This window comes from Dendropsophus ebraccatus, chromosome 8 (genome assembly GCF_027789765.1).
Source record: "Dendropsophus ebraccatus isolate aDenEbr1 chromosome 8, aDenEbr1.pat, whole genome shotgun sequence".
Classification (NCBI taxonomy): Eukaryota; Metazoa; Chordata; class Amphibia; order Anura; family Hylidae; genus Dendropsophus; species Dendropsophus ebraccatus.
This window is the reverse complement of record NC_091461.1, coordinates 108,184,874-108,212,328: the sequence shown is the minus strand read 5'-3', so window position 1 is coordinate 108,212,328 and position 27,455 is coordinate 108,184,874. Positions and strand designations below refer to the sequence as shown.

The 27,455-nt window shown below is 45.5% G+C and overlaps 1 protein-coding gene across 1 annotated transcript; it reads right to left on the bottom strand.

Annotated features, from left to right (window-relative positions):
- Positions 1-2,161: 2,161 nt before the first annotated feature.
- On the bottom strand, positions 2,162-24,942 carry UBE2U (ubiquitin conjugating enzyme E2 U). The gene is made up of 10 exons (XM_069979409.1): positions 24,861-24,942; positions 23,533-23,614; positions 19,594-19,686; positions 11,621-11,718; positions 11,410-11,536; positions 9,054-9,120; positions 4,780-4,868; positions 4,639-4,690; positions 4,381-4,481; positions 2,162-2,447 (listed from the first exon to the last, which is right to left on the bottom strand). The coding sequence occupies exons 1-10, from the start codon at positions 24,924-24,926 to the stop codon at positions 2,257-2,259; spliced, it is 966 nt and encodes a 321-aa protein (XP_069835510.1). The 5' UTR covers positions 24,927-24,942; the 3' UTR covers positions 2,162-2,256.
- Between the last annotated feature and the right edge of the window lie 2,513 nt (positions 24,943-27,455).

The window sequence follows — 27,455 nt, the reverse complement described above, 5'->3', positions numbered from 1 at the left end:
AAGCAGTGCTCTTTAATAGCAGCAAGGACCCCGCTGTGTCAGCAGCAGCCACTCTGTGCTGTAGGGGGCAGCAGCTGCTTCTCCTCTCTCCTCCAGGAAGCGGATCCTCTGCGGCAGGAAATGACGTCATCTGGCAGGTTGAAAAGTAGGTTGAAGCTGACGGTGTCTGTGCGGCACTTCCACTACACATGGGAGGGGGAGGGGGAATGTGCCGGCCCTGACCAATCCGGCAGAGGCTGAGGGAACAGCGCAGAGGCCAGCAGCGCTGCTCTCTCAGCCACTGCAGGGGCCGATGTAAGTGTGCAGGGGGACCAGCGGCCCCTCTGATTGGTAATCAGGCAGCCCAGCGGGCATTTGCCCGGCCTGCCAGATTACCAATCCGGGCCTGTCACCACGTTATCCAGGCAGTGAAGCCTTGATGTAGTAGTAAGTGCAGGGAAAAAAGCACATTAGAAGCATTTCCCATAATAAGTGTATATTGGTGATTTGTATAACTTTTAAGGGCAATACAATACTTTAATAAAAATTTTCACCGGACTTCTCCTTTAACTAATCAACCCCATTCCAAAAAGTTGCATTCACACTTGGTGTTTTTGTTGCAATTTTCTGGCTATTTTACTGCAAATTGTGCAACTTCTTTAATCTTAGAATGCGGATCGGGGGCCTGTTTGTGTTTTAAGTTACTTTATTTGTAGTCAGGGTTGATAGTGGATGGGGCCAGGGGATGGATCATGCCACGTGAGGATGTCATATGTCATATGGAGGGAGTGATAAGACTATGACATCATCGCAGGTCCTTCTGAGGACAGTATACACTGTGACTAATTGCTGAAGCACCTGTGATGATATGATATTTGGAGAAAGTCTCACTCATTTTTAGTCTCTTTGTTTTTACAGACAAATTAGCCCCTATCAGTTTTATCTGGAACATATTTATGAAAAATTGCTCCAAACTTTACAATGCTACTACTAATGTTACAGTAGATGAGCAACTTGTACCTTTCAGAGGACGTTGCAGATTCATACAATACATGCCCAGTAATCCAGCCAAGTATGGAATAAAAATCTTCTGGATGTGTGACTCTGCTAATTATTATATGGCATACATGGGCTTATCTACAATGGCAAAGAAGGTGAAGCACCAGTACAGAAAGATCTAGGGTCTGAGATTGTGAAAATGAGAAAGCGTTGTTTCATTTGTCCAAGAAACTTAGAGGGGTTACCTAAATTGAGCATAATGCTGAGGGACATGAAGTTCATAGACTTACTGCAACTTTGCTCCACCCGGATCAGTTCCTAGCTCTTTGGCTCTATAGTGGATACTGTCCTGCACTGTGACTTCTTGTCCGCAGCGTGAGTTAAGGTTATCTGTTGGCTAGTCCTCTCCTGAGAGGTTTAGCACTGCATAGTGCTTTGTGTAGGTACTAGTAAGAAGGTTGGTAACAGTGTGCTGTCTTGTGTCCTACCCATGGGGGGTACTGGCTAAGACTGAACTGTGGGGACCTGGCAGAGGGCCAGGGCCTGGACGAGACTGCTGTGGAGAGCTATCTAGCTTGCGTCCTTCCTCCACATTGTCCCGAACAGAAAGCTCTTGCTCCTCCCCCACCCAAGGGACTAACTTCCTCTACAGCATGTATTGTGCGCTGTGATTGGGTGAACAGAGTGCAACAGAAGAATAGAGAGAAGAGGTGATAGGAAAGAAGAAAGCAGAAATCCTACTGGTTCACAGGTTCTGGTACACATAAATACAATAACCCTTTGCGATCCTTCAGCTGTGCAGCTTCCATACATAAATACATAATACAGCGACATCTAGTGGTCAACTCTTAATACTACCTTTACCATAATAAGACCACAAAAAAGTACAGACTTTTGCGAAGGGTGTATATAAGAGTAACACCCCTAGTGGGACACCACACAGGTATAATAATAATAATAATAATAATAATAATAATAATAATAATAATAATAATAATAATAATAATAATAATTTTTATTTATATAGTGCCTACAAATTCCGCAGCACTTTACAATTCTGTATGATGGGAAATTGTAGTTTTGCAACAGTTGGAGGGCTGCGAGTTTGACATCTATGCTCTATATGTTTCATTATTACACCCCAGAGTCCAGAGCTGAATTCTCAATTCTGCTGATCATCTTTGGTCAGCAAGCTTAGGGTGAGACACCCCAAACAGCTTAGTTTTATAGCCTTAATAACACAATGAGGGGTAATACTTTTAAGGATGGACTTTCCCTTCAGTCTAGCAGTTCAGTGCTGAGGGTATTAGTCCAGGCCACCAGATTATCCACCTCCTCTTCTGCTGGTTCTCCATCCCGAGCGGATTCGTGGTGTGATGCCACCAGGTTGTCTGTGTGATGCCGTTCCTTTTGGAAATGAATCTCAGCAGATGTGTCTATATCCAAGATGGATTCCAATAGGTGAGTCTCTAAAGGGAAGTAATAAAATATATTAGAAAAAACTCTACAGCCAAAGAACACTGCAAACAGCTCCTCCTGCCTCGGCATCCAGCTTCATCTAAGTCAGATATAAGTTGTTGTTTGATAACATGGATAATTTTATTTGCCTACATTATATTTGCAGCAAAACCTTTTACCATTGCGACATTTTTAGTGGCAATTCTTGCAGCGAGAAATCTGCTATTCAACAATGGGAGAAATGTTACCCCTAGTTTATTATTCTCAATAGGTGAATCTGAAACCCAGCAATAATCCATAGGCTAGCAGATTAGTGGATTAGCTTTGCCCCCTAGTGTTCATAAATAAGAATGACATGCAAATGGTTTACTAAACTTACTAATGTAAAAGCTCTATTACACAGGCCTATCTGAAGTAGCGAGCGACGACCTGTAAGATCAGTGCTTGCTTGCTCCTCGTTCTCTGCTCAATCCCGGCGCTATTACACGCATCTTTTAGATCATCCGGGGCGCCCATAGAAGATAGGGGCTGTCTGCTGCCATGCTCCTAATACACAGGGCGGCGACCTGCAGACTGCTGTTATCGTTATATATATATATTTTTTTTTATTTTAAACATGTTGAAAGACAAGGATCAGCCAACATGTCAGCTGATCATTGCCTTTTAACAGAAGCTATTACACCAAGCGATTACCGGCCGTAACGGACGATAATCGGCCAAATATGGCCGATAATCGTTTGGTGTAATAGGGCCTTTAAGTACGCTGAACACTTTTACCTCCCATCTTGTAATGTGTTGAATGTCCTTTGACTTTCAGAACCCCAGAAATTCATCATGGCTCAGTTCTTTTTCGCCCATGCCTTATAAGTTCACAATCTAATGTGGTGTCCAACCACTGGTGTTTTTTTATGTACACTTGTCCTTACCCAAGATTAAGTCAAGGTATTTTAGAGTTTCACCACAAGATGTCAGGATTTTATATGTATGCTCTTATATATTGCACAGCTGAAGCTAACAAAGGGTTACTGTTTTATGTGTGCCATGTGCTTTTGCTGACCTATAGGAGATGTTCTTTCTTTCTAACCTATCACTTTTTCTTTTTCCTGCACACATTTCTTTCCACCACTCACAGGGTCCCTTATATAGCCCTGTAGGAAGTTACTTGGTGGGAGGAGGTGATACACAAGAGGAACTAGCCTGGATAGAACAAAGCTACCAAGAGGGTCTACGTATTCTTTCTCACAGTGCAGGTAGTCGGGAAGCCTCGAAAACTTAGCTTCACCAAGATAACCTTGGCTGGGGCTTGTATTACTCTATTAGGATGGGAAGCTCGACACTGTAGGGCAGAAGGTGGTCAGACTATAGTCTATACACGGGTACAAGTAAACTTCTCACTATAAAGTATATCTCTTTAAGTTCCAGCAGAGTACAGTTCTACGTTGGGTTGGGACTCCCTTGACATACTCAAGTTCAAGCACTAAAATCTGTACAAAGATTTATCTATTTGCTGCCAAAGTGTTTTGTACTATTAAAAGACTGTACAGTAAAGCTGTTATATTTTACATTACTGGGACTCAGTCATCCTTTCTTCAGCACCAGCACCTATACACACTAGCCACACACCTTGGGTTATTTTTCCCCTTTCTTTGGGTAGCGGTACCAATAGTCTGGGTGGGTCAATTGCCACTCAGGACTACCGTGACAGGAGCCCAAGGGACCCATCACAACCCGGCAGGTCACCGACCATTTCTGGGGAATACAGTCAGCCACTATACAAAGCAGGTACTAACATCACACCTGTGTGCTGGACTAGCACTGGCGTCACAACACTTACATCTCTGGCTGAGCTCTATCACAACACTGATAACATCACTGATAAACCCAACAATACAGATGCAGTGAGGAGTATCTAGTATTGCGTATACGACACCTGATGCCTTATACCTGACAGTCTGCACAGTGCACATTCATGATCTTCCTCCTCTCTTAGGGAAGGGAAGGCTCTTGTTCGGTCACTAAGTAGTCCATGAATAATGATGTTGTATCTAAAAAATAGAAAATATGGCATATATCCCTATTGATTCACCATACCTGATCCCCAATCATCTCTGATTCAGCAGCACAGTACCGGATGTCAGATGCTCTTAACTGCAGCAAGCTCGGTTCTCTGTCTACACCTTCACCAGTGTCCTGTATACTTACGTATTATTTCCAGTCCTCATCACATCCATTCTCGGCTCTTGCTCTCTGTATTCTGTAAAACAATTGTACCCGAGTTATGACACACACGCACCACGTCTTCTCCGAAAAAGGGTTAAATTATCCAACACTTTCGTCACTTACGTTTCTGCTTTCCACCCGGCACGGCCTGTGATGTGCCAATGTGATGCCAAGTCTTGTGGTAATCCTCGAAGGAGACAGAATTTATATTTCTAAAAGAAGAATGACAGAAAATACAATTGGGGTCAAAATTAGACTAGAAACAGTGATAGAGAAATGGTGAGCATGCCACCATGCCGCCATATTTACAGTATATGGACATCATTGGTTTCTGTAAAATGCCGGCTGCCATGTCAGAATCAGATGACAGATCCCATTTATTTCATAGAGGTCCATCAGGCGGCACACAATATATCTACTAACACAGTTTTTCTCCATTGTTCTATTGTGATGACAAAACAGGACAAACGAAAAAGTTACGTTGGTGTGAACCCAGTCGAACACTTGTGGATCATTTCTATTGTTTGTGGGCAGTGTAAAATATATGCTGCATATGTGCACATCTGTGATGTCTCCTGTTGTATCAGCAGCAGATCCTGTAAGGTGTGAGGTGCGGACCCCATATCCCTGTGATGTCTCCTGTGGTATCAGCATCCTGTAAGGTGTGAGGTGCGGACCCCATATCCCTGTGATGTCTCCTGTGGTATCAGCATCCTGTAAGGTGTGAGGACCCCATATCCCTGTGATGTCCCCTGTGGTATCAGCATCCTGTAAGGTGTGAGGTGCGGACCCCATATCCCTGTGATGTCTCCTCTGGTATCAGCATCCTGTAAGGTGTGAGGTGCGGACCCCATATCCCTGTGATGTCTCCTCTGGTATCAGCAGCAGATCCTGTAAGGTGTGAGGAACCCATATCCCTGTGATGTCCCCTGTGGTATCATCATCCTGTAAGGTGTGAGGTGCGGACCCCATATCCCTGTGATGTCCCCTGTGGTATCATCATCCTGTAAGGTGTGAGGTGCGGACCCCATATCCCTGTGATGTCCCCTGTGGTATCATCATCCTGTAAGGTGTGAGGTGCGGACCCCATATCCCTGTGATGTCCCCTGTGGTATCAGCAGCAGATCCTGTAAGGTGTGAGGTGCGGCCCCAGGTAAGTGACGCACACGTACCCAGTGATGCACATGATAGAGAAAGTGATCCATCAGACCAGGTGTCTTTTTCCATTGCTCAAGGATCCAATTCAGATGCTTATGTGTTCATTGTCCATTGTTTCGGTGGTGGATATAGGTCACATGGGCTCTGACTGGTCTGCGGAGCCCTCAAGACTACAAGCTGCGATGCCCTGTGTTATCTGACTCCTTTCTATCACAGCCAGCAAGAAATTTTTCAGCAGTTTGCTATGCAGCGGAGCCATGAGTCGGTGTAGGTTGTTCAGCTCTGAAGGTTTAGGGTCACTTGGGCACTTGTCACGGTGGCGTTAGGGGTGGTGTTACTCTACTCCCTCACTCTACTCTGTAGTCTCTCCCTAAAGACACCAGATTTACTGGCAAGTCTGAACAGGAGGTGGAAGATTACAGAAAATAAAACAAAAAAATTTGTTTTCCTACCCCTGCTCCCTGGTGCTGCCCCACTGCAAGGTGCTGCCCTAGGCACCGGACAACGGGTGCCTAGTGGTAAATATGGCTCTGGGTGTGGGTGCGGGGGTTGAGCACTTAACCAGATGAATAGTTTATTTGTATAATTCAGTGCAATACAAGGTAGTGAGAGTAACTTGTAAGCTTCAGTGCAATACAAAACAGTAGCTTGTAGACTTTAGAATTCAGGTGCAGATAAATAATAGGAGAGGTAGTGGTTGTAGTTGCAACTCAGAAGAAGAAAGGGGTGCGTCTTGGGGGCCTTGACCAATGTAGAAGTGTGCTCTACCAGGGATAGTGTAGAATAAGTAATAGAAGAAGAATACTTGTACTCACATTTAAATAGGTGTATCTTACCGCCTTATGCCCTAACTAGTTCACAAAGTGCCAAGTTTGGGTAGTACAAGCCCTAGGCCTTTGTCTCTAGGAGTAGCAGACTTTCCAAGGTTTCCCAGAAGAGCCGTGCATTGCGCAGTAGGATACGTCAGCTCAATTTCAGCTATTTGTCCTACTGGGGTCAGTACCTATACTGTGGAGGCTGCTGCCCTGCATCTTTCAGAAATATCCCCATCATGGACGACTTTCCCCCTTTGTCTGTCTAGCAATGCATACTAGCTGTGGCCACTCACATAGAGAAGCTCTAGCATGCTTGTAGTCTCTCTTTCACCTCCACTAACTAGAGCAGGACCCCCCACCAGGAACTAATCTCCCTTTTATAGGAGCATACTAAACTCCCCTGTGATTGGTGGGGCTGTGTTGTGTGCAGAGAGAAGAGCTATGATAGAAGAGAGAAAGGAGGGAAAGCACCTGCATATGTGATAGAACAAGAATAAACATGTGACATATAACAATTAACCCAATGCTTCCTTCGGCTGTGTTTAAGACATAAGTTCATAATAAAGACAGTGACACCTAGTGGGGAAAACCAGATAATAAACTTTTCTTCATCCCCTTTTGCGGATACCTGACAGAGGTACTTTACTCAGGTGTAATAAGACTTAGTGGAGCCTGTACCAGGACACTACAGCAGCTGTTCTGTGGAGATTAATCAGACAGGCGAGCCTTTGGCCCTATGACCCTGTCCTTGGTTGTCCATCCTTGGAAGCCTTTGGTCAGTACTAACCACTACATACCGTAAACACCCCACGAAACTGGCCGCTCTGGAGAGTCTCTGAACCGCTGTCTACACATCTCTATTTGGCTCTTTTTAGGTCCTTACTAGTGATGAGTAAACTTGCTGAACGCTGAGGTTTGTCTGATCCCGAACGCTCGGCATTTGACTCCCGCTGCCTGGAGAATTTAGATGCAGCCCTAGGAAGTTCTGGAAAACGTGGATACAGCCATAGGCATTCAGGATAAAATGAACCCAAATGTTCAGCAAGTTCACTCATCATTAGTCCTTACCACCTTACAGTATGTATAAGCTTGTACTGCAGGGACATAAACACTAGGGGGCACTGTCATAAAGCTATTGGACAGCACTGTCCGGGCACACAGCACATTGCAGGCAGCTTTTAGATTTGTTTATTTCTTCTGTGCTCGGGGAATGGATCCTCCGGCTTCTGAACCAGTAGACACCGGCACTCTGTGAGGATACTTTCAATAGAAGAATTCAGACTAGGGATTTCCTGTAAACCAAGAAAATAATTCCTGTCTCCCATAATACAGAACTCCCGGCCATGTTCACAGGGCTGCAGCCTAGACTCCAACTATCTGAATATAAGAGACCTCCTGAGTCCCAGACAAGTTCTGTTATGGGGACGCTGCCGACGGTCCTGTTATGGGGGCATTGTGATGGGTCTTGTTATGCGGGCAGTGAGGCCGGTCCTGATATGGAACACTACAACTGGTCCTTTTATGGGGGCACTGTGGCTGGTCCTGTTATGGGGGCACTGTGGCTGGTCCTGTTATGGGGGCACTGCAGCCTGTTCAGTTATGGTGGCACTGTGGACAATCCTGTTATGGGGGCACAGTGGCCGATCCTGTTTTGGGGGCACTGAGGCTGATGCTGATATGGGGCACTGTGGCCGGTCCTGTTATTGGGGGCACTGTGGCTGGTCCTAGTTTGGTGGCACTGTGGCCGATCTTGCTATGGGGACACTATGTTATGTTATGCTATGTTACGGGGACACTATGTTATAGGGTCACTGTGGCTGGTCCTGGTATCGGGGCACTGTGGCTGGTGATGGTATGGGGGCACTGTGGACAATCCTGTTATAGAGGCACTGTGGCTGGTCCTGTTATAGGGGCTCTGTGGCTGGTCTTGGTATGGGGGGCACTGTGGCCGGTCCTATTATGGTGGCACTGTGGCCGATCCTGCTATGGGGGCACTGCGGCCGGTTCTGTTATAGGGGCACTGTGGCTGGTCCTGGTATGGGGGCACTGTGGCCGGTCCTGGTATGGGGGCACTGTGGCCGGTCCTGGTAAGGGGGCACTGTGGCCGGTCCTGGTAAGGGGGCACTGTGGACGGTCCTGTTGTAGGGGCACTGTGGACGGTCCTGTTATGAGGCACTGCAGCCGGTTCTGATATAGGGGAATTGCAGCTGGCTTTGTTATGGGGACACTATGATTAAACAGACATAAGTATACCAGATCCATCAACAGCAGCCTGTTGACAGTTTCCAATCAGAAAAAAATCTGGAAAATAACTGAAAATAGCAAAATATGTCACAGAGAAAAATTACAAGCCAGATCTTATATGTTATGACTACAAATAGAGAGGATGGTGAGTAATAAGAAGTAAGGTGAAGGTGTACATACCTGGGTGTGGGGATGGAGACCGGGGCTGGCGTCCTTCTTATCACGTGACTTTCTTGTATTGTGCCATCTGTAATTTACCAATATTATACATTCAGCGGACTGGGTGGCCTCCTCACTCTCCTCACTGGTTTGTTTTTGGACGAGAAGAATTATATTTCAACTACCTGAGCCCTTGATTCTCAGAAACATAAGTCGTTGCTAAAGGAGTCTGGCACTAACTATTCATGTGTCAAACACTCTCATTGTTTTGCTTATTAAGTGCAGTATAGACTATGATTAGAAAAAAATGTAGAAATTCATGTGCTTGTACTTGTTTTAGCTGATGTGGCAGACATGGGTTTTCCGCCATACTGATTCATAAGTACCCACTACTTAAATGGGACTCTGAGAAAACATGTCACATGATATCCAAAGGGACACATACAGGATTATGATCACCAATGTGAAAGTTGATCAGCATCATCTCTGACCAGGGGGCCTAAGAAGAGGAGAGTAGATGCCAGGAGGCCCTTGAGTAGATTTTCCAACCCTGGACTAAAACCTGGCTGTAGTGACCAGCTTGTCTCAGTCTTGGGAAATGCTAGATTTGGCTCTAAGGGGCAGTATTTCTTGCTTGTAGCTGAGCTTTTAGAAGAAGGTCTTCCTGTCCATCTTCAGGAACATGCAACTTGACTTGGACAGCAGGTTTAAGGGCCTTGGAGGCAAAATCCTCAACTCTGGTTTGAACCTTACTGTAAGACTCGATAAACTTTCTCTTGTGATTTTCTATGGGTCAGGCTGATTATCACATGACCATTTATGATAATAAAGCTTATTTAATGCAGCTGTGCAGGAATGAAATAGACAGCGTTGTAGGACTAGTGAGTGTGCATTATATTATATGTATATGTAAATTGATGACTGTGTAATATGCAGTCACATAAATCCTTGTGAGTGGGAGATACTTCTTTTTAGACTCTCTAACTCATAAATGTGGATCCCAAGTGGTGACAATTAGATTGGATAGGATATCTGGTCAGTGATTGTTCTATATGGAGATAGATAGATAGATAGATAGATAGATAGGAGATAGATGATGGATAGATAGGTCAATTATTTTTTTCCTTTTCTTTGGACAGAGCTTGATCTTAGTCCTATTTCAGAGCACTGAAGGGTTAACACCATTTGGCCCGCGTCTATGTGGCTAAGTAGCCTGATCTTCATCCAGCACGCTGTGCGATAAGACAAACAGTCAGAAACTCTTTTTATATATCTTTTTGGGAACAGAACTTGAAAGTCAAATAATCAGCAATGAGAGCGCTGCCAGATCGTATATATTCTGCGAGGAGCGTTCTACACTTAGCTTTAATCTCAGGGCGGGGGGCAGTATTACTTGTACTCTTGGTAGACTTTGTGCAAAAACCATTTGCAAATCTTTTGGTGCCAGAAGACGTCTCCATGTGAGCTCACCAGGTTGTGATGCCAGAAGGAGCTGTATGTGCTGTATGAAGGAGCACGTAAAACTGACTTCTACTTTATAGGAAGTTCAATATTTCATAAGATTTATCTGCTCCCCTCTCCCCCTCTCATTATCAGTAGTAGACGCCACCAATTGCTGCAGTCACCCAATATATATAAATTATATTAATAAAAGAAAAGCTTTGTATTGGGTCTAAAGGGGTGATGTGTTTATAAGCTGGAGCAGGAAATCTTATAGGCCATGCAATGCTCCCTAGGAAGAACAAAGTAAAGCAGGGTTGGGGAACCTTTGGCCCTCCAGCTGTTGCAAAACTACAATTCCCATCATACCTGGACAGCCAAAGCGAAGTAAAGGAAGCTGCTCTCCCCAGAAGGAAGAAAGCTTACTCTCTGCTGCCACCTCCTGGAGGTAAAGTCAGTGTCCACCCCTTGAAGGGCCTTGTAACATTAGGGTCTAACGATCAACAATCGCAAACGAGAATGTTTATCGTTAACCTGAAATCATTCACCATATTATACAGAACAATGGTCGATCGTTATGATCGTTACTGCGATTGTTGCTATCTATGATCATTTGCTTTATCTGATCCCAGCAAAACAATGAACAATGTGCAATTACACTGAATGATTAGTGAAAAAATGCGCAACTTGAGTGAACGAATGTGGAATTACAGCGAACGATTAACAATGATTGTAGGTTTAGCTCTAAATCAACGATCAATGACACACGAACGATTTTTCAACCGTTACCTGCAATTACACAGAACGATTATCATTTAAATTCGAACGATATAACGATTTTTCGCACGATAATCCACCCGAGTAATAGGGCCCTTACTAGGAAGTATCAGCCACATGTAATATCATGGAAAACATCTTGCTGCAAGCATAGACTTACCTTCAATCTGTCTGCTGGTCTTCACACAGCTGAGAACCATCTCCCTGTAGAGAGCTGCATTATTCAACACCATGGCGGCTGCCTCTGTGTTAACTGCATTTTCCAGTATTGGATTGGATAGCATTGCCTGCATCACAGGGTTAAATAGATCAACGGACATATCCATACCCACATAGTGACTACAGATCAGATATCGTGACTGGGTTTGTACCTGGATCACCAGTAAGATGTACGTCATGGTGAAGGCCGGATTCCATTCAGCAGGGTCATCCAAAAAATCAATACACGGTTTACCAGAGGTTTGATCAACTGTAAAATGAAGGCCAAAGATATACATAAAAGAGGAAAACTTTTTAAAGTAGAGTCAGATATAATACCACTGCAATAATAACATGTTATCTGTATCATCAGCTTTGCTGTTTGAACTGGGTCACAATGAGCAAAGTCTTCTCATTGTCATCAGTAGGAGGGGGAATAAATGGCAGCTCTATGTACTGAACTGTATTCATGGCGGCTGCCATAGAAACATACACCCTGCCAGGCTGCCTATATAATAATCCAGGAAACGAAGTCTCCAAATCTCCTATAAAGCTATAACATTTATTTATATTCTACAAATATCTGATCAATGTGACTTAAAACATTTACATAAGACATTTCCATTAAGGGAGGTACAGGCTAATGACACGCTGACACTTGGGGTACAGGCTAATGACACACTGACACTTGGGGTACAGGATAATGACACGCTGACACTTTGGGTACAGGATAATGACACTTGGGGTACAGAACACTGACACTTGGGGTACAGGATAATGACACTTGGGGTAGAGGACAATGACACGCTGACACTTTGGGTACAGGATAATGACACTTGGGGTACAGGACACTGACACTTGGAGTACAGGATAATGACACTTGGGGCACAGAACACTGACACTTGGGGTACAGGATAATGACACTTGGGGTAGAGGACAATGACACGCTGACACTTTGGGTACAGGATAATGACAATTGGGTATAGGATAATGACACACTGTCACTTGGGGTACAGAATAATGACACGGGTACAGGATAATGACACGCTGACACATGGGGGGAGATTTATTAAACATGGTGTAAAGTGAAACTGGCTCAGTTGCCCCTAGCAACCAATCAGATTCCACCTTTCATTCCTCACAGACTCTTTGGAAAATGAAAGGTGGAATCTGGTTGCTAGGGGCAACTGAGCCAGTTTCACTTTACACCATGTTTGATAAATCTCCCCCATGGAGTACAGGATAATGACACTTGGGGTACCGGATGATGACACTTGGGGTACAGGATAATGACAAGCTGACACATGGGGTACAGGATAATGACACATGGGGTACAGGACAATGACACGCTGACACTTGGGGTACAGGATAATGACAAAATGACACTTGGGATACAGGATGATGACACTTGGGGTACAGGACAATGACACACTGTCACTTGGGGTACAGGATAATGACACATGGGGTACAGGACAATGACACGCTGACACTTTGGGTACAGGAGAATGACACAATGACACTTGGGGTACAGGATAATGACACAATGACACTTGGGGTACAGGATGACACGGGGTAAAGGATAATGACACACTGTCACTTGGGGTACAGGATAATGAAACACTGTCACTTGGGGTACAGGATAATGACACTTTGGGTACAAGATATTGACACTTGGGGTACAGGACAATGACACGCTGACACATGGAGTACAGGATAATGACACTTGGGGTACAGGACAATTACATGCTGATAATTGGGGTACAGGATAATAACACAATAACATTTGGGGTACAGGGCAATGACATGCTGACACTTGGGGTACAGGATAAGGACATGGTGACACTTGGGGTACAGGACAATGACACGCTGACATTAGGGGTAGAGGATATTGACCCGCTGACAGGGGATGTAGAGGGGTAACACACAGATTATTGGGGTAGAATAATAGGTGACTGTCCGGTGCCCCTGCTCCCCTATACACCAGATAGAGGCTCTTGTTGTAAAATGTTTCTGTCAGTAAAGGGTGTCGGACATGAACCTCTATCCCAATACCGATCAGGAATGGTCAGATATTACTCAACGTCCCCTATGGCTGATGTAAAGGATATTAGGGAATGTATATTTGTCTTTGACATATTATCCTGCGTCGTCCAAACAAGTATCAGGAAAGACAGATGAGAATTCCCTTCAGAGGGCTGAGCTAATGGTGCTGAGGAATGTAGGAAATGCACACACGGAAAACACTGCGAACCTGAAGAGACTGGACCGGCGCCCCCTGTCATAGGCTGACCAGAATAATATGCTGGTTAGGAGGAAATAAAACCAGTTTACAGGTTCTCCTCCCCCCGTCCCCTCCGCTGTACCCTGTTATTATCCTTCTGCACCCAATTTACCATTGCTCGAGTTTCCACAATGCACGTTTTACTGCATCATCGGGACGCCAAGGTAGCCATTTATTTTTATAGAAATTTCCATTTGTTTAAATATTTCATTTGCTTGCCATGAATGAAATGAGCGAGTGACCTGAAAGCACACAATGATGTGGAGTCTCATCGCTAGGATCACCAAGAGTTTGCATTGGTGTTTTGGAAACCTTCCCAACAAAAATTTTGACAGCTACCCTAGAATCTGGATGGTTGCTATGGACTATCCAATTGGTTGCTATGGACAATCTTTCATTAAAACTCTTAATGATAACCAGACAAGTCTGTACTAGAGGACATACACAGTTTGTAACAGAAACTGCCACAATGAAGACAAGTCGATTGGTGCTACCATCCAGCGTGGTGAAGCACAGTATTTGCTCTACGAAAATGGATTGGTCCTCTCCTTTGATTGCCTGACAGCAATAACATGGCCGCATTGATGGTATATTTGTGGAAAAGAGACGTAAATTAAAGCTCCCAGGCCCCAAAGTAAAATCCGTAACAGGGACCAATCTACTCTGGGCCATTTAGAATAATGGAGTGTTGTTTTATGGCTTTAGGCCCTGCTCAGAAACCAAGGTTTACCTCAGGGGCATCCCTATAACACAGTCTTTTAATCCGGAGGAGGGTGTGAATGAGGGCATCTGTGCTGTAGGCCTCCAGCACCACTCTCTTGAGTTTTTCTGAAAAGGGTGGATCAGGATATATTTGGATAGTTGAACATGGATTGATCGCACCAACCAGAGGTTTGTAGGCAGGGGTGGGGTGCCTACAGATTTGCCTTAATGGTCTGTTTTCCAACGTCTGTCAGGTCTGTCTTGCCCTCGGTTTCTACAGACTGGTTTCAGATTCTGCTGCCTGGCACCATCGCAGCTGACTTCAGATGTTTTTCATAAAACTTCCACGGAGTTAGTTCTTTATTGAAACCTTCTTCGAGATTCCAACCCTACGACCACTAATACAGGATTATGTTTTTTGTTCCGGCTTTTATTTTAACTCTGAAGTCGGCATGATCACGTATCAATCCTCAGATCAGACAAAGACTCTGTCAAAATATATTCAGTATGATGCATTATACTGGCTGAACGCTCATTTGGCCAACAGCTATCTCTCCTGATATCCCCATACACTTGCCTGCCCTTGGCTCAACTGAGAATGCATGTGTTCTGAAAGGGAATAGGGAAGAATGCTAGACTCCTCTGATGGCAGCTTCCAGTAGCTGAAATCCAACATACTGATCCACCTCTCCCCCATTGTCATCTGTTAGATAGTTAGAAGGCCACAGTATACATTAGATCAGTGATGGGCAACCTTTTCTGCTTGGTGTGTCAACATTCGGCAAAAAAACGAGTAAAACTTGGATGGTGTGTCACCTAGAGAAAAAACGCCATAATTTAGCGATTTATACTTTAAGTGACAAAACATATAGCTGTATTATGTAAATGTATTGAATAAACCCAAAAATAATTATTTAAATTACCTTTGTTCATCTGTCAGTCGGTTTCTTCTTATGGTCTTGTTATTATGTAACTTGTGTGGGGTGCCATGAACTGAGATAAGTGAGGGGGAGAGGGGAACTCCCCACAGTCACAGCCCCACATAACGCCTGGACTCGGTGGTACGTGGGGCTGAGACTACCTGCTGGATGAGGCCTAGCTGCTGTAATATCCCCGCCGCCGCCGCCACCGGTTCTGAGCTGGCTGTGGCCGCATACTTTTCTGAGCCCACCTGACCCATCTGCTGACCACCATGCCTCCCCACACACACACTGTACCCCCCGAACCCCATACCTCCCAACACACACTGGGTTGTGCAGAGGTCCTGGGCCAGGCAGTCTGTGGCGCCAGGAGACGACACTTGAGCGCGTGAGGAAAAAGAAAGGTGGGGCTTGAGCGTGGCGCGCCGCTGTGGCCAGCTGCATCCAATGGACGTGTGTCGGGTGGCGTCACAGCAGCGTCCAGGCGGTACGTGGGGCTGAGACTATTACTACTCTATGAGGCCTAGCAGCCCTAGCTGCTGTAATATCACCGCCGCCGGGGCTGAGCTGGCCTGCGGCCGCATACTTTTCTGTATGCAGCCGCGTGTCACCGAAAATGGCTACGCGTGTCAGTGTTGACACGTGTGTCATAGGTTCGCCATCACTGCATTAGATGGTCACCTGGTTCCAATAAAATCAATGGGTTCTTCCAATACATACTGTATGTAACATGCATGGCCAGCTTTAGTTTGGGGCTGAGGTCAGCAACTAGACATTGTGTTGTATGACATATGTACTGACGCTAATGCAGGGGAGCTTGGCAAGGAGGTGGGCTTGGAATGCATCATCATCCGATTCTGTTGACGACATCAACAAAAGATCCAAAGAGGTTGGCATTATGAGGAAGGGTAGAACTGCCAATAACATTGCTGGTTTGCAGATCAGTCTGTGAGAGGGGGGCAGAGAATGGAAGGTGGCAGCTTCATGGCAAAATAGAAGTTTAGGTCAGTAACGCATTATTCCATTGTTCCATTTCGGGCAGTAGCCTTGGGCCCTGAGCTCCTGGGGGACCCATGGCTTTCAGTGATGTATTGTCTCCTGTCTACACTTCTGCCATGATTTGCAAAAAATCACTTCTTTTTTACCGCAATTTTGCATAAATCAGGGCCAAACTGAAGCCAAGAGAAAATACTGAAGGACCTTACCATGTGACTATGATGTCACCACAGGTCCTGTATAGTCTGCACTATGGAGGAAAAATAAATCTAGTGCTGTCATAGTTACAGTGGGGTGGGCGTGGGGGTTAACAGCCTATGGTAAAGGGCCTATGGTAAAGTTAATCCACCCCTGGTTAAGGTGTTTGAGACCTGTGTTAAGGCAAACGAACGCCAACCTGTCAGATAAGCGCTCGCTTGCTCCTTGTTCCACGCTCGCTGCCGGCGCTATTACACATGCCGACAGCGAGTGTTAATAGAGGGGGGGGAGGCAAGGGGAGCTGCGTGAGGGGCTCCTCGGACGATCTTAAGAGCCCATAGGTGATAGCGGAGGTCTGCTGCCGCTGCTCCTATTACACAGAGCGACGGCCAGCAGACCGTCGTTCTCTTTCGAAATTTTTTCAACAAATTGAAAGACAAGGATAAGTCGACATTGTGCATGTTGGCTGATCATTGCCTTCTTACAAAAACTATTACATTCATAATAGGCCTATTATGGCCGATAATCACTTGGTGCAATAGGTGCCACTCACAGAAAGACTCAGAGATGTGCACCCAAGAGTAAATAAGAGAGCCCAGAAAGAGACAGGTACATGGAGAGAGAAGAGGGGCCTAGGAAGAACAGAATGAATGCTGCTGGCCCCAAAAAGAATCCTATGTCCTGGCCCATGTGTTAGCCCCTTGGGGTCACTAGGATGTCCTGAGACAGTAATGGAACAAGCTAGTTACTACACCGTAACCACACTCAGTACTATATTTGACAGATGTATTTCTGCCTCATTCCTTCTCAATACACTGGAACATGCTGTTTCTTTCCTCAAAAACATACGGAGCCCTAGGGAAACCCTGCAGGATGAACTCTTTTTCATGTCTCTTTCTGTCATAGTCTTAGCATAGGATCCTCATAGAACATCCAGTGGCCATTGCGGAAAATACCTTGCATACTTGTGTGAATGCAAAACTCAGTCACAACCACCCGTGTCATGAAAATTACCAACCCATCGCTATATTGAACGCAGGTATCATGATCCTGACTGAGCTACTGTGTATCTGCTTACAGAAAATCCTCCTTGTCCTTGGTAAGCCAGGCCAGGCCGGACGACCATAGTGCGATTCTATACCCTTCAGTAAACAACCTTACAGAAAGTCTTAAGTTTCTAGTTACTCGTTTTATACTTTGGGGTTTTCAATGTTAGCAATGACCTTAGATGCCAGTAATTTTATATATCTTTTATCCTTGTGTCTTTTATCTGTCATAAGTATGGAGAGAAGTCAGACGTAAAAATAAGGGAGCTGTTTCTTCTGATCTGAATTTTGACACTAATTTCATGTCACAAACATGACGTGATGTCCGCCAGATGTAACTGACTCTCCTGGGCAGAGCTATACGTCTTGCTAGGATTTATTATTCTACTACACATCCATTGCTTGATCTGAAACGTGTGGCACGATTGTCAGGTAATATGAGGCAACTGTTTACCCCTTCAGTAGAAACGTTTTGGATCTGGTTCCATTTTACTTGTACTGGATTACATTTTCCTATGGACCCAAAATCATGTGTTTGTCAGGATCTTCTGGACCAGTGTTCTCCCACCTGTACATCTCAATGCTTCCTATGGATGATACTCAAATCTTTGAACGTTTGTTAGCTATAGCCTTGAAAGCTTCTGGACTAGTGTTTACCAATTTGTGCAATTCAATGGGTGGAACTTCAATGGTAATTCATCTATTAGACATAGCTGAGATCTTCTGCCAAGGTTCACCAAGCTTTGTAGGTCAAGTTTTCACTCATCTTATAGCCCCATAGTCAAGTTGTACTAAGTTAGTGGTGTCCAATCTTTGTTCTTCACTATTTTTCTACTCAAAAAAATCAAGTCTTCAACCATCTTCTTGTCCTGATCTTACAGTCGTCTAGATCAGTGTTCTCCTACATGCACAACTCCTACATGGACATACGCAAATTCCTATTGATGGAACTTAAGTCTTCCTCTAGCCATAGTTTTAAAGTCTTCTAGACCTATCCTGTCCAATCTTTGTAATTGTATGGATGGAACTCTTTGGTCATCTTCCATTAAAAGTCAACATTTTCTGGACCAATTTTCTCTAACCTGTGCAACTCTATAGAAACTCAAATCTTTAACATCTTCTAACCATAGTCATAGATCTTCTTGGCTAATGTTCTCCAACTCATGCTTAAAAAATTTCATACTGATAGAATTCAAGTCTTCAGTCCAGCCATGGTCTTTAAGTCTCTTACATCAGTAATCTCCAACCTGTGTAACTCCATGGATGAAATTTAAGACTCATGTAATTGTAGATATTCTAGATTAGTGTCCTTCAACCTATATTCTACAATATGTTCCTGAATACTGAACTAAAAGTATAAGTTTTCTTCTTGATGCCTGTTCTTCTAGACCACGCAGAATTCTTTTACATGGCTTGATGGTATGGAACAAATGAGTGCCGACCATCAGCAGATCGCTAGCCCTTTTTATATAGGCTGATTAGACAGGGTACGTACAACTATATATATAATTATATACAGAGCATACCCAGGTTATACCAGCATGCTCTGTATCAGTATATACAGGCGATGTATAACTTATACCAGCTGTACATATATAATAATATACAGGAGATACCCAGGTTATACCAGCTGTATATATATATAATTATATATAGAATATACCCAAGTTATACCAGCTGTACATATATAATTATATACAGGAGATACCCAGGTTATACCAGCTGTACATAAATATTTATATACAGGAGATACCCAGGTTATACCAGCAGTACATATATAATTATATACAGGAGATACCCAGGTTATACCAGCTGACTGTACATATATAATTATATACAGGAGGTACCCAGGTTATACCATATATATATATATATATATATATATATATATATATATATATATATATATATATTTGCAAACAGGAGATACCCAGAGATGCTCCATATCACTTGTCTGAATAGAGAAAACAATCTAATAAATGAGTACCGTACTGTTTCCTTACCATTTGGATGGAATGGGATGGTATTAAATATGACTCTGGGAGGATGGTGGTTGTACTCCTCGCTGTATCGCATGGTGAGCTGCAGAACTGCTCCTGGTTATATAAAAGAAAAACATTAGAGATGACTGAACCGTCTGAACCTGAACACTCTGCATTTGATTACGGGCGGCTGAAGAAGTTGGATACAGCCGTAGGGAGTCCCAAAAAACATAGACATGGCCTCTGGCCTATGGCTGTATCCATGTTTTCTAGGCAGCTTTGCTCAACATGGGGAATACCAGATACATTGGACAGGAGGCAACTGGGGTCCCTTGGCCCCCCTGGAGGATTCTGGGTCTTTTTCATCTATACTGATTGCATACCTCCCAACCGTCCCGGATCAAGCGAGACAGTCCCGATTTTCGGGTGATGTCCCGCTGTCCCCCCTGTGTCCCGCCGCCCCCCCTCATGGCGTCACTGAAGCCATCTGACAGTGTCGGCGGCTCCTGCGGCTGCTGACAGTGTCGGATGGCTTCATGGAGCAGACAGTCACATGCAGAGAACTTCTGGAGCACACAGCCTCACACACAGGTCAGCTGCTGCCCCGAAGCTCTCTGCTCCAGCCCCGCATGGTACCTGCATTCCTCTTCTCTCCTCCTCTCTCCTGTTTGTTGCCACGGCTGCTGGTGACGTCACAGGTCAGTGAAAGATCGGAGAGAAGAAGAAAGCAGGAGCCGCGGGGCTGGAGCTGTGAGCTGCGGGGGCAGGGGGCTGTGTGTCAGGCTGCCTCTCTCCTGCTCTGTCCCTGACTACCTGTGTCCACAGCAGCAGCTGGGAGAAGACAGACAGCTCTGTGACTGATCCCTGACTAGGTGAGTATATTTTTTTTTATTATTTTCTATTAGGGATGGGTCTGCCTGGAAGGGGGGGGGGGGGGGGGGGGGGGAGGGTTGGATACTACACTGGGACCTATGATGGGGGGGATACTACAGTGGGACCTATGATGAGAGGGGGGATACTACAGTGGGACCTATGATGGGGGGAATTACTACAGTGGGACCTATGATGGGGGGGATTACTACAGTGGGACCTATGATGAGAGGGGTGATACTACAGTGGGACCTATGATGAGAGGGGGGATTACTACACTGGGACCTATGATGGGGGGATACTACACTGGGACCTATGATGGGGGGGATACTACACTGGGACCTATGATGGGGGGGATTACTACAGTGGGACCTATGATGAGAGGGGGGATTACTACAGTGGGACCTATGATGAGAGGGGGGATACTACACTGGGACCTATGTTGGGGGGATACTACAGTGGGACCTATGATGAGAGGGGGGATACTACAGTGGGACCTATGATGAGAGGGGGGATTATTACACTGGGACCTATGATGAGAGGGGGGATTACTACACTGGGACCTATGATGGGGGGGATTACTACACTGGGACCTGTGCTGGGGGGGGGGATACTACACTGGGACCTATGCTGGGGGGGATTACTACACTGGGACCTATGATGGGGGGATACTACACTGGGACCTATGATGAGAGGGGGGATTACTACACTGGGACCTATGATGGGGGGGATTACTACACTGGGACCTGTGCTGGGGGGGGGGGATACTACACTGGGACCTATGCTGGGGGGGATTACTACACTGGGACCTATGATGGGGGGATACTACACTGGGACCTATGATGGGGGGATACTACAGTGGGACCTATGATGAGAGGGGGGATACTACAGTGGGACCTATGATGAGAGGGGGGATACTACAGTGGGACCTATGATGGGGGTGATACTACAGTGGGACCTATGATGAGAGGGGGGATACTACAGTGGGACCTATGATGAGAGGGGGGATTATTACACTGGGACCTGTGCTGGGGGGGGGGGGATACTACACTGGGACCTATGCTGGGGGGGATTACTACACTGAGACCTATGATGGGGGGATACTACACTGGGACCTATAATGGGGGGGATTACTACAGTGGGACCTATGATGGGGGGGATTACTACACTGGGACCTATGATGGGGGGATTACTACACTGGGACCTATGATGAGAGGGGGGATTACTACACTGGGACCTATGATGAGAGGGGGGATTACTACAGTGGGACCTATGATGGGGGGGATTACTACAGTAGGACCTATGATGAGAGGGGGGATTACTACAGTGGGACCTATGATGAGGGGGGGATACTACAGTGGGACCTATGATGAGGGGGGGGATACTACAGTGGGATTAACAAAGTGAGGGGGGATTACTACAGGGGGATTAACAAATGGGGGATTACTACGCGGGATTTACTAGGGGATGAGAGGGGGGATTGCTACAGTGTGTGGGTGAGATGGGGGCTACTACAGTGTGTCCTATGGGAAGATGGCGGTTACTACAGTGGGATTAACTAGGGGGAGGGGGGGGGGTACTACAGTTAGACCTATGGGGAGGGGGAGGTTACTACAGTGTGTCCTATGGGGAGATGGGGGTTACTACAGTGTGTCCTATGGGGAAATGGGGGTTACTACAGTGGGATATGGAGGCACAGAGGGGTCTTTACCATATGGGGCACAGAGAGTTACTGTGAAGCAGATGAGGATGATACTGGAGAGAGGAGCCTAAAATGTTTGTCTCGCAGATGACCGGAGAGGTTTTCAAGATGGCCGTGCATGATGGCGAAGAACCACAAAAGTGATCAACAAGAGAAGACGTCCCCTGTGAGTCACTGAATAACTGCACTATAATCACCTCTAAAGTCAGCAGGTGTACAGCCTCATCTACCGCTATATAGCCAGTGCTGAGGGAGAGTACTGCTCTGTGTATAGTGGATGTTATGCAGTAATAGTATAAAGGGGGATAAGTCACTATGTGGTGAAGATCTGGTGGTAATATTTGTTTCCTATATAATGGTAATAGGTGATGCGGTTATGGAGGTGTGGCTATGGGGGCGTGGCTATAGGGGAGTGGCACATTGCCGTTACTGTCCCTCTTTCCTTCCAGCAAAAGTTTGGAGGTATGCTGATTGTAGTGGAGAGCTGGACCTCATTAGTGGTCTGACGGGCCAGTCCTACTCTGATGAAGATCCATGATGGAGAAGAACTGTGCAAAATATTAGAATGGTTTTTACCAAAAAATATCTAATAAATCCCATCAGAGGGAAGAGAGAAAATCTTATTTTCTAACTTCAGGGTAAACCATGGTTGGGCTTCGGCCTTGCAGCTGTTGCAAAACTACAATTACCATTAAGCCTGGACTGTCAAAGCTTTGCAGTTTTGCAACTGCTGGAGGACTATAGGTATCCCATCCCTAGTGTAAACCCTTGTATGGATTTTCAGGATCAACCAGAGTTGTCATACACCTATAAGACTAAACTGTGCTTCTTAAAGGGGTTGTCCAGCAAAAATCTTTTTCTTTCAAATCAACTGGTGTTGGAAAGGTATATAAATTTGTAATTAACTTCTATTAAAAAATCTTAAGTCTTCCTATACTTATTAGCTGCTGTATGCCCTGCAGGAAATGTTGTTTTATTTTCATTCTGACAGTGCTCTCTGCTGACATCTCTGACCCAGATAGGAACTGTTCAGAGTAGGAGAGGTTTTATATGGGGATTCATAGAAAAGCGAGACAGAGTTCCTGTCTCTGCCAGAGATGTCAGCAGAGAGCACTGTGTCTGAATGAAAAGAAAAATACACTTCCTGCAGGACATACTAATAAGTATGGGAAGACTTAAGATTTTTTAATAGAAGTAAATTACAAATCTATATAACTTTCCAACACCAGTTAATTTGAAAGAAAATTTTTTTCGCTGGACAACCCCTTTAAATTGGGCATTGGAGTCTCCAACTGCAAACCAGCTAGCGACTAATCTATTTGTTGCCCCAATGCTAAACTACATCTATCTTCCTAAGATCTATTATAATAGAAGATAATAATACAGACCTTCCCATAGAGAATCCTTTAGTCCCTGCAGCTGAACTATCCATGTGAGCAGGTTGTCAGAAATTGGCGTCACACTGATCCCCTAAAACATACATACATGTTATATGTTAGTCATCGCCCTTACAATGAATGATTGCCCCCAGCTGGGTGCTGAGTACAGATGAACAGTGCCCGCGCCCGGCTGACTTATCTCTGGTTTCTCAGACAAAATTTGTAAACCTAACGCGTCAGTTCACAGTGGTGTAAAAACACGTCGGTGTTATCCTGGCACGAAACACAGATCTCAGGCATCTTGGGGAGTGTTCATATCAAGTGGTGCGATTACCAGAGGTCAACATGTGGTCTCCAGATGCTGCCTGACTACAACTCTCAATATCCAGGACAGATGCACAAATTAATCCATGAAGTGGCAAACATGCAACTTTTTCCATTTTCTATTTTCCGTATTTGGCTCCTTGCTTTTCCAGCCCTCTTTCAACCTACTCACCACCCTCTACCCAAACCTCCCATCCTGCTGTCCCTTTAACAATACCATGCTACTGACTCCCCCAATACTCCTACTAAAGCTCCCTGTGCCCTCATAACTATATTTATCCCCCCCATAATAGTGCCGGTGTTACAAATAATCATAGTGCCCCATGCAATAATAGTGCCCCCTTTTGTGTCCCACACAGTAATAGTGTCATTATCACTACCCCCTTTGTGTTTAAATAAACTGGTGTCAGAAAGTTAGATTTGTAAATTACTTCTATTTAAAAAATCAGCTGCTGTATGTGGTGGTGTATTCGTTCCAGTCTGACACAGTGCTCTCTGCTGCCACCTCTGTCCATGTCATTAACTGTCCAGAACAGTAGAAAATGCCCATAGAAAGCCTCTCTTGCTCTAGACAGTTCCTGACATGGACAGAGGTGGCAGCAGAGAGCACAGTGTCAGACTGGAAAGAATACACCACTTCCTGTAGGACATACAGCATCTGATAAGTACTGGAAGATTTTAGATTTTTAAATAGAAGTAATTTACAAATCTGTATAACTTTTTGACACCAGTTTAATTTAATTTCTCCGGAGTATCCCTTTAAGGTGCCCCATGCAGTGTAAAGTAAAGTTGCCCTTGATACTCTCCTATCTCCATTCGCACAATGAGGGGAATAGTTCAGGCTACAGGCCTCTTTCTCGTCAATGGACAGAGGTGGGGGCTCAGTACTGGGCCCTCATTTACGCCATTAATCACCATGAGCGTTCCAGGTTAACCAAAGATTAAGGAGGCTGAAGACGAAGAGCTCCTGGCAATGTATCTGTTCTGTACGTGACATATCGCAGCAGACTCACATGTAGTCGAGCTTCCTGCAGCTCCTCATACTCCTGCTCTAGTAACAGATAGCTCCTCGAATGCATGTCTCCCGGTCCAGAATTCCTGATCTGCACAATATAGAGATATAATGTTTATGCCAGCAATGAACAGCTTGTTATATTACAATAAAATGTTGTCATCAGTGACCTCTAACCTGCAGCTTTCCGACTGTTGGGGAACTACAACTCCCAGCATGTCCTGACAGCCTGTGATTAGAGTAGTGTAGACATACTTGCCAACTACTGCGGTGTAACATAAAAAATTCAATTGACAAGAGATTTGTCAGACAGTAAAAAATTATTGTTTTGAACCCCAAAACAGTACAACATAAAGCCAACGTCCTATGGTCCAGGCTACAGTACCACCAGTAATGGTAAAAAAAAATGTTAACATGCGTCCTGACCAGTTCCACAAGGCATAGCTAATAACAAGTAGTGCTTATGATACCCTTCTTAACCCCAAAATTAATACAGACTCCACAAAGGACCCCTAAATCAATAGAGACCCCCAAACCAGACCCAAGCAAAACCTAAAGCAACATGGAAATAAAACCAGACCCCTATACTTATACTAATCCCAGGCCAGGACCCCAAACTGGACAGAGCTTAGGATAAACCACATAACCATTTACCATGTGTACTAAATCCAATGTGGTGGACTGGATAAACCACCAATATCAGTATAGGCCCCAGAGCCCTAATTCAGATCCTGACCAGGTCCTCAAAATAAATCCAGACCCAGACCAGACTCCAGAATGAATTCAGAGCCTAGGCTGAAAACCAAAATAGCAATATAGACCCCCAGACCCCATAAACTAATTTCTAGGCCAGGTCCTCAAAATAAAATACAGGCCCCAGACCAGACTCCTAAATGAATTCAAAGCCTAGACACCTTAAATCTATGTAAGTACAGGCCCCAGAACAGACCCCCCAAAATGAATAAAGATCAAAGCCCAAACTCTAAGCTAATACAAGCCCAGACTAAACCAAGCCCTCTAAACAAATATATACCCAAACAAATATACACCCACTCAATACCTCCTACAAAAAACAGACCTCCATAAACTATATAAACTCAAAAACATACAGACTCAGACTTACTAAACTAATACAGTCTCCAGACCAGATCCCCTAAACTAACACAATCCACAGACTAAACCCACTAAACAAGTACAGTCGCCAGAACAGGACCCCTAAACTAATACAGCACCCAGACCATTACTATAGTCCCTAGACAGTGGCGTAGCTATAGGGGTCGCGGGGGTCGCCATGGCGACCGGGCCCCAACACTAGGGGGGCCCGCACGGCCCCCCCTTGCCACTTGTGACAGTGTCACTTTAAGCATCCCGAGAAGCTGCGGCCGCGCAGCTTCTCGGGATGCACAGATCGCTTTGATGTTCCGCCCGCACAGTGAGCGGGCGGAACATTAAAGCGATCAGAATACAGGAGAAGGACCTGTCAGCGTCCTCCTCCTGTATTCTCTTCCATAGGCTGCCGACACTTCATACCAGCAGCCTATGGGAGGCCGGGACGTGACCTCTCCGGCAGGCGTGAGGATGTGACGTCATCACGTCTGCCGGAAGTCCCGTCCCTGCGGCTCGCAAGATGGAGCCCGAAGAGGAGGAGGAGAGCTGCTGCCTGCAGCTACACAGCGCCGATTAGGTGAGTAGGATGTTTGTTTTTTTTAGGGGCACCTCTGGGGGCATTATTAGTATATGGGGGCACCTCTGAGGGCATTAATATTTCTTGGGCGCACCTCTGGGGGCATTATTAGTGTATGGGGGCACCTCTGGGGGCATTATTAGTTCTTGGGGGCACCTCTGGGGGCACTATTAGCTCATGTGGGCACCTCTGGGGGCATCATTATTGTATGGGGGCACCTCTGGGGGCATTATTAGCTCATGGGGGCACCTCTGGGGGCATTATTAGTTCATGGGGGCAACTCTGTGGACGTTATTAGTTCATGGGGGCCACCTCTGGGGGCATTATTAGCTCATGGGGGCACCTCTGGGGGCATTATTAGCTCATGGGGGCACCTCTGGGGGCATTATTAGCTCATGGGGGCACCTCTGGGGGCATTATTAGCTCATGGGGGCACCTCTGGGGGCATTATTAGTTGATGGGGGCAACTCTGGGGGCATTATTAGCTCATGGGGGCACCTCTGGGGGCATTATTAGTATATGGGGGCACCTCTGGGGCATTATTAGTTCATGGGGGCACCTCTGGGGGCATTATTAGCTCATGGGGGCACCTCTGGGGGCATTATTAGTTCATGGGGGCACCTCTGGGGGCACTATTAGCTCATGGGGGCACCTCTGGGGGCGTTATTAGTTCATAGGGGGCAACTCTGGGGGCATTATTAGTTCGTGGGGGCACCTCTGGGGGCATTTTTAGCTCATGGGGGCCACCTCTGGGGGCATTATTAGCTAATGGGGGCACCTCTGGGGGGCATTATTAGTTGATGGGGGCACCTCTGGGGGCATTATTAGTTCATGGGGGCACCTCTGGGGGCATTATTAGTCCATGGGGGCACCTCTGGGGGCATTATTAGCTCATGAGGGCACCTCTGGGGC

What these genes read in the sequence shown, in the direction of transcription:
- UBE2U (XM_069979409.1), bottom strand. Translation starts at nt 24,926, where the DNA reads ATGCATTCGAGGAGCTATCTGTTACTAGAGCAGGAGTATGAGGAGCTG. An exon ending in AAAGGATTCTCTATGGGAAG is followed by an intron (nt 19,687 to 23,532) that starts GTCTGTATTATT and finishes TTATATAACCAG; the next exon opens with GAGCAGTTCTGCAGCTCACC. An exon ending in GACCAGCAGACAGATTGAAG is followed by an intron (nt 9,121 to 11,409) that starts GTAAGTCTATGC and finishes GGTAAATTACAG; the next exon opens with ATGGCACAATACAAGAAAGT.